Genomic DNA, 8,022 nt, shown 5'->3' on the forward strand with positions numbered 1-8,022 from the left:
GACGTAGGTATTTGTTACTGCATGTGTTTTTTTAATGACGAAAAATGATTTAGCAATACATTAATTCTTCAGTGAGAAACTATTGTTATTTAATTAATTCTATATTTTATGGCCGTATTCCTCTCGATTTCTATTTTGTTGCGGCATACTAACTTTAATAAATACAGTTAAATAATTAATCATTGTTTGGAGCAGCGATTAAGAAAATATATTATTAGGATCATAAAGGAACGCGATCATTTATTTAGAATGATACTTGGACACTTAATTGTGATTTAAGTCAATTTAAAATTGTTTCACGTAGGAAATTTAATTAAAAGCGCACTTCAATTATAAGCCATGCGTTATCAAGAAAATTATTAGAAAAAAGCAATTAAATAAAAAAAAAATGAAAGGATAAATAGCCGGGCGTTAAGAGTCATTTTCAAATTTCACCGGACCGAAGAGCAGTCATGGTCTTAGCGGCGTTCCATTATTTTGGCCTAGGTGAAGATTAAATTGCAACAAGCGTTATCATTCGCCAGTAATTATTACGTTGTTGCAGTTTTCTGCCTGTTGCTTCCGTACGCCTGTTCCAAATCATTTTCATGTGACAGTGACAATGTGCACGATTGTCTGTTGAAGCTTTTATTAAGTAAACATGAAATTCCTGTCAAACTGAAAGTGGAAAATGGATGGCAAATGGTACAAAAGTCTCCAAATATCAAACAGAATTCCAACATCGTGTGGAGAAGCTGGAGAACCATAGGTAAAGTTAGTATTAGTAATGTTTTTGATTATTTTGTGAAAATCGGTGCATCTAGCGGTCAGAAGACGTAGTAACATTCACGCTCGTTACGAACAATCAAGAAAGGAATCTATAACAGGCACATAATTGCTTTTCGTGTGTTTTGGTAAGATGAATGCTATTTGGGAATATAGTATTAATGTAATTTGCAAAAATTGGAGCATTTTAGACGACTGAATATTTATACCTATTTATACTTAATCGTTATTCAAAAAATTTAATAAGTTGCGGCAGTAATACGATCTAGCGGCTAGTAGACGAAGTGAAAAAGGTAGCTATTACGACCCAATGAGAAAGAAACCTGCGTCTGCTAAAATTTTAATTTATATTGTGGTATTGGGATCCGTCAAATGGGCATACACCATCTGGTGTCAAAATTTATAACTCGAATGAGGGAAAAATTTACATAGGAACTGTGCACGAAAATTGTAAAATTNTGAAAGTACTAAAAACATCGATTCAGTTGTTTGGATCGAGTCCGATGCTTTCCACGGAAGATGTCGATATCAAGACATCTGATATTATTTCTACCACCCCTGAAAATTATAACAGTAGTGTAATGGCTAAAATGAGAGATGTAAACACTACATTGTCACCTACTGATGAGACCCAAATGTACACTACAACCGGATATAATCCCAAAGTCTCGACTCAATTTGTCCAATCATCAACCCAACCAACTTTTATATCCACAGGCAACAATAATGAAGGCTTGTTTGATTATTCTACCACCAAGAAACCTAAACCTTCCACAATTTCAAATGACTTATTGACTAACAAATACACCAGCAGTCCAACAACTTACACCCAAGCAGAAACTGAAGAACGACAGCGTTCACCTTCTTATGGGACGCATTCAACAAGTGAGGATGAAGCTAGCAAAAGTACCATGACAGAAGAATATCCAAAAAGTTTTGACTATGAGAAAGAGGAGACACCATCAATTACTACACCCGAGTATCAAGACTATCAAAGCAGTACAAGTTTCAATCCAGATGAATCTGTATATAAATCGAGCAGCGAAAGACCACAGTCAACAACTGAGTCTCAATTTTATCCAGACAATACAAGTGAAAACTCGGAGGAACAAAACGAAGTTGAGGGGAACAATGCCTGGATTTGCGTTTCTCAAACCAAATTATTAAACCTTCTGGTTGCTTATGACGAGGAATTGCGGTCAAATCCTTGTGACTGTTGTAGCTCTGAAGACAGACAGAACTATCTGTTGGGTTTTGTGAAATGGTACGACGAGTTATCTAAGTTTGAGCCAAACGAGCTGCAGGAAGACATGCCAAAAGCAGACGATGTAATGTACAGGACAAAGTTTCGCCCCGTTAAAAATAATCGTCGACATTATATGAATATCCCAGAAATTGATGATAAATATGTCGTCAAGAATACGTACAGTGCCAAACCGAGGAATAATTACCACTTTGGCATTCCAAAAACAGGATATGAGACCAAAAGGCGTCCGTTAGAAGAGGTTGCTTATTACCTACGGCCAGGTAAGAAAGGTTATAATTCAAGGAGGACATACAGTTTTGAAAGTTCACCCATTGAAACAGAGGAGTATGATAACAGTGGAATGCGGATAATGGATTATTATGCACCTGAGTTGCAAAAAAATTCTAAAATAAATTGGCATATATTAGATAAGCCAGCAAAGTATAAACCTGTTGGAAAGCCACCGTATTATGAAGAAATTGAATATCCATTAATGTTTGATGGCATTGCAAAATCATCGATATACAGGGATGGTAAACACAATAAGCCCATTTATGGCCAGTATAAAATGGATGTAGATGAAGAACCGATTGGTCAAGGAGATGATGGCGAATTTGTTTCAATTTACGACAAATCAATAAACGAAGAACAGATTCGTAATCCGTTTGCTCAGTACGACCACAGGTTTATTATAATTAAGGACAACGAAAGGAATAGGAAAATATCTGAAGACTTATTGAAAAAAATTCATGGAAGATACAAAGTCCAATACGTAATATTGGACAAAAGCAACCATACCAGGAATGTAGATTTGCACAAGATTTTCGAAGAGAAGAACCAAAAGGAAGAAGGTCTCGAATCCCCTGACTTCACAATCGACCAAAGAATGTACAAAATAGACGATAACGCCATCAGGGATTGGTTCGATAAAAAGTACAATGTGAAGCAGAAACGAAGTAGTAATGGAGGATTGGAGAAGAGCGAGGCCCCAACGGAAAATATCGAGTCTTCAAAACAACCAGAAGAGAATCCGGGAGTCACTGAAGAAAATCCTGTGGGACCTTCTCTCTTCTCGCCTGAACATCAAACGCAATTACGCAGAAGAATCGATCGAAATTCCTATGGACACCTTCAAAACGAATTGCATTTGTCTAAAGATGGCATTTATCATGTTCATTTACCTGACCATGTGGACTCTTCTATTGTAGAAGCTAATCCAAAAAAAATCTTCGTCCCAGATAAAGTCTCAGATTATCTCGTTCAAAACCTCGTAAAAAGAGACGCGCTACAGCCTCACAACCACAGGTTCCACATACCCCATCACCACAAAACCCCGACAAGAAAGCAGCAAAATGTGAAGAAGAATTTGAATTCATTCCAACAGGCTTACCTACAAAACCCGTTTACACAACTTCCACATTTCGGACATAATCCAAAGAGCGAAGCAGACCTCATTGCCGAATTGCAACACAGCGGTGGTATTGGTAAAGCTAGAGGCTGGCATTCGATTCATCAACATGGGGTCTATCCCGACCTGGTTGGACTGCAGATTGTTAGTGATCTTCAGAAGATGCGGAAGTACGAGATGCTGAAAGAGAACGGTAAACCGTTCAAAATTTACAGTCATAAAAGGGAAGTACTCGAAACAACCTCGAAAACTGCTGCCACTCAGCAAATCGAGAGTCATACGGTTCCGAATCGCGAGGTTGTTGAAGAAGTTCATGAACATTCTCAAGAAAAACAACAATCAAATCGTAACAATAATTATAAGTTTTATGAAGTTTACCCCCATTCGAACTACTACTCTTCTATAAAAAAATGATTTGTTTTGTTGGAATTCGATTTTCATGAAGTAAAACACCAAAACAAAAAAAATACTTTAGATTAACAAGATGTTTCCTATGATAGGACTTTTAATTGAGAATGGAATAACGTATTTAATAGTGATTTATAATAATTGATTAAACAAATGAATAAAGGCGTTTTTATTTATTCAACCCTTAAATCATTAAATTGTTTAAGAGAGTGCAGCATGAGTAATATTATAGGGTGCATCTATAATTTTAAGTATTTGCAGTTTCTTTCCTCATTTAATATTGACAAAACCTTTTCTAAATTCACGAATTCTATGTAACAAACGTTCTACAATTGTTCTTCAAACTAAAAGTGGCCCACGCAATCCCTTAAATCCGACTTGGTCTTCCCCTAATATTTCATTTTCCTCTATTCCTATTAGTATGAGTATAGTTACGACTTTTGAAGCAGTCAGAATTTTCCCAGTTTTAGTATTGAAAAACTACTAAGATCGTGTGCATGGGATCTGTCTTAGAACAAATTAAATCGTCAAGCGATGGATCTGATGGTCGATCGGGGTCTTACTATGAGTCACAAGTAAATTTTCTCTATAAAAGAATCACGAAATCCTACAGGAAAGATTTGGACTTTGTAAGCATTGACGCACGTCGCTAGAGGAATATTAAAGAAACTCCGATTAAATTCTGTAAAAATGTGAAATTTACGCTAAAATTGATTTCATCATCATCATAAGGTCGTCAGTCCTAAGACTGGTTGGACACGCACCACCACTATTTCCTATTCTGAGCTAATCTTCGCATTTCCTTAAGGCTAGAACAACCCATATCCTTAACCATTTGGGAACAGTAATCTAATCTAGGTCTACCCCTACCCCTCCTAACTTTCTGTCTCTAATATGTCTCTGACTAGATCTTCATGCCTGAGAAAGTGCCCTTATAACCTACTTCGCCTATTTCTTATTGATTTCCATAGAGTCCTCTGTTCTCTTACTCTTTCTAATACCTCTTCATTTCTAACCTCTATCCACGGTATCCTCTTCATTCTCCTATAACACCACAATTCGAACGCTTCTAGCTTTTTCTTTTCCGCTGCGCCCACTGTCCATGTTTCGCACCTGTACAGCGCTGTGCTCCAAACATTCATTCGCGAGCATAGAAGTGACTTCTTTTTATTAAAGGCGACACGACCCTGCGCTATCCTCTGCTTTATATCCCTACTACTCCTTCCGTCCTGACTTATCTGACTTCCTAGATATCTAAAATCAGCCACTTCTTCTAATTTTTCGTCTCCTATCTTTATATTCGCTCTTTCCCTACTTTTTCTTCCCTTGCATACCAGTATTTTTGTTTTACTTTTATTTATTTTCATACGCTACTGATCTGTTTGTACCGCTTCCATTTTATTTAAAACTATCTTTAACTTCTCCTTGCTAGATGCTAATACTGCTATATCATCTGCAAATCTAAGCATACTAATCTTTTGCCACTCTATATCTATCTCTACAGTTGTACTGTCTGTAATGATTAATTCCTAATATTTACTTCTCTACCAATGAATAATTACAATCTGGGTTATTATTTTGCTTATAAACTTAAATTGACATGGTGAAAAACTACTTTTCGGTATTGAAATTGATTTTTTGGATCGAGGCTAGTCTATTTTGTTCTAAAAAGGTTTCTTCTTATGGTCAGCTTCATCTGTTTGTCATATTGAGTAGTAGTTGAGGACGTACGGAAGTCTTTTGTCTAAAATCTACGTTCCGTTACCATTTGTATTTGGTTATTACTACACATGCATTGGATAGTGATTTTACAAAGTAATAGATAACCAGGTACCCAGCAAAACTACTGCGGTTAGTGGTTTGGTCCCATTCATTAACTACGTTAGGACAGTTCTGGTAACTTTCAACCCTCCCTTACCCCATGTAAGGATACATAAGAATTCTCGAACCCCTAACCCCTTTCTTACGTAAGATTCTATATAGTTCATCTAAATATTAAAATCTTCTAAATCCACAATGGAATGAATTAGATTCCTAATATTGAATATCGATAAGTCTTCATAAGTACTAAGTTATGATCGCTATCTATATCTACTCCTGGATAACTTCTACAATCTTTCACTTGATTTTTAAGTCTTTACCGAACAAGTATGTAATCTAACTGATATCTCCCTAAATTACCTGTATCTTCCACGTATAGCGCCTCCTAGCGTGATGGTTAAATAAAGTATTCGCGACGGTTAAGGTATGTTTGATGATGACATCTCTTGAGGTAGTACCCGCCTGTACCGAAAGAGCTACTGCCCTCTTTCAGGGACTTCTCTTAGTCTGGTTTCTCTTTAAGAACCTCTCCCCCCATTATGGTTGAACCTATGGTCCGGCTCCCTAAATCATCGAAACTCGCAAGTCGCACCCACTCCAGTTTGTACAAGAGTTTTGTCAAGGTTCAAGTCTCGCCGGATTAGAAAGTCGAATTAGATTCCTAATATTGAATATCGATTTACAAAATATATAGAAATGAGTTTTACCCCCGTAAGCCTCTTAGGCCCCTTCCCCCCTCGGTACTCTTACGTAATTAATGAACTGCCTATTTATGTCTACGTTCTAAAAGTCTGTATAAGGTGACCAAATGATACTAATAAGTAATCATTAATCAAAATCTGATATACCAGCAAATTCTAATTCGACCATACGATTCTTTGGTTGAATTTATTTGTACCCGGCATCATTATGGGGTACCCATGGGGTCTATCCCNACCCCATTAAAAGAGAATGTGCACAAGCAAGTAATCCTTGGCGAGAAATTTCAATTGTTTTTGAAAATTGCCCTATACTAACCGAACTCTTAAACTCTTTTGAACATCTATCAGACTAATATTACTCTATTATTTATGTAAATAGATGGTATAGAAGACCTTTGAATGTACGAAATTTCGTATTCTACGTCGCATTTTTTAAAAGATGACTACCCCTTTGTAAGCGGCATCCAACCTCTTGATCTGTATGTGTTGTTATAAAAGACAGAAAAAATGATTTGGCAGTACATTAATTCTTCATGTAATTTGTTTGTTTTATTGCTTCCCTCATCACGTTTTGCTCGAACTTAGATAACTTGTTGAACAATTTCAAGAAGCTCATTATATACTTATTTTTCCCTGTCTTCGATGCTTGAACAGTTACCAGAAATTGACCAGCAATTAGTTCTAGATTTCGTCCTTCATATTTACAAATTCGTTTTATTTCTCTGGGTTGTGGCTTGCTGGGCCTAAATAAATTTGAGACTCGGTTATTGACTACGGTCTTTCCAGGTTATCGCAGCTCGAAGTATACCTATACATATTCCTTTGGGATGAAACTTGGGGCTGCTTTGAAAGACTTGATACAGTCTATTTCAATCTGTTAGAATTGTGACCTTGAAGAAATCTGCGCGAAGATAGAAAGAATACACACTAGGCGTGAGCAAGACGGAAATAGTTGGAACAAGCTGAACGAGTAGAGCTCTCGATGGGCGGTCTTAGAAGATCGGCTAGAACTGTACAGTACTAGATGAAAATGTTTAACAATTACTTAAAACAAAAATGTATATAAATTAACAATAGAAAACAAAGCAAAAGTTTTGTAGGTGTGCAGAACGTTAAGTTAATTCACTTGTTATTATTTTTGGCTAGGCTTAACGAGGCAGTTTAAATAATTTTGCAAATCGTACTGTACACTTTTGTCTAGTTCTCGCTCGATGATCGGTGGAGGAATGAGCTCCGCAGACAAATATGATTGAATTTAGAATTATGCTACGGCACATCCTAATAAAGGGAAGGGGCATATCTCTAACATCTTGAAACGAACAGTACTCGGTCGTTGTAATTGGTGGTCTCTTCTCGTTCTGATTACCCAAACCAAATGGATATTCTTATGGGATGGTAGATACTTTCCAGTGTACGACCGAAACTGGTTTTTACGACCGAAACCGAAACCGAATTTCGGCAACGGTCTCAGTTTCGGCCGAAACCGAAACCGAAACTTCCTTATAGAGATCATGTTTTGAGAGAAAAATAAAGAAAACGTTATTATAATCAGTCAGTTTTATTTTTTTATCTTTAAATCACATAGCTCTGCAGTCTTTGACATTTTCACTTATTGATAATCAAATCAAAATCAACATAACAACCCCTCATTTAAGGAAATACTTTAATTGCGC

General features: G+C 36.6%; 2 protein-coding genes across 3 annotated transcripts in view; one reads left to right on the forward strand and one right to left on the reverse strand.

The window, feature by feature from the left end:
- The window catches only part of LOC108740027 (protein singed wings 2), a 32,772-nt gene that overhangs the window by 12,082 nt on the left and 12,668 nt on the right, over positions 1 to 8,022 (reverse strand). The window lies entirely within an intron of this gene.
- Positions 14 to 8,022, forward strand: part of LOC108740062 — a 16,708-nt gene continuing 8,699 nt past the window's right edge. For both annotated transcript variants that reach the window (XM_018474250.2, XM_018474252.2), the window contains exons 1-2: positions 14 to 486; positions 545 to 748. In XM_018474250.2, coding sequence (XP_018329752.1) covers positions 453 to 486; positions 545 to 748 — 238 coding nt within the window. In that variant the 5' untranslated portion in view covers positions 14 to 452. The remainder of the gene's footprint in view (positions 487 to 544; positions 749 to 8,022) is intronic.

The sequence above is a fragment of the Agrilus planipennis genome, unplaced genomic scaffold (genome assembly GCF_000699045.2).
Source record: "Agrilus planipennis isolate EAB-ADULT unplaced genomic scaffold, Apla_2.0 scaffold263, whole genome shotgun sequence".
Lineage (NCBI taxonomy): Eukaryota > Metazoa > Arthropoda > Insecta > Coleoptera > Buprestidae > Agrilus > Agrilus planipennis.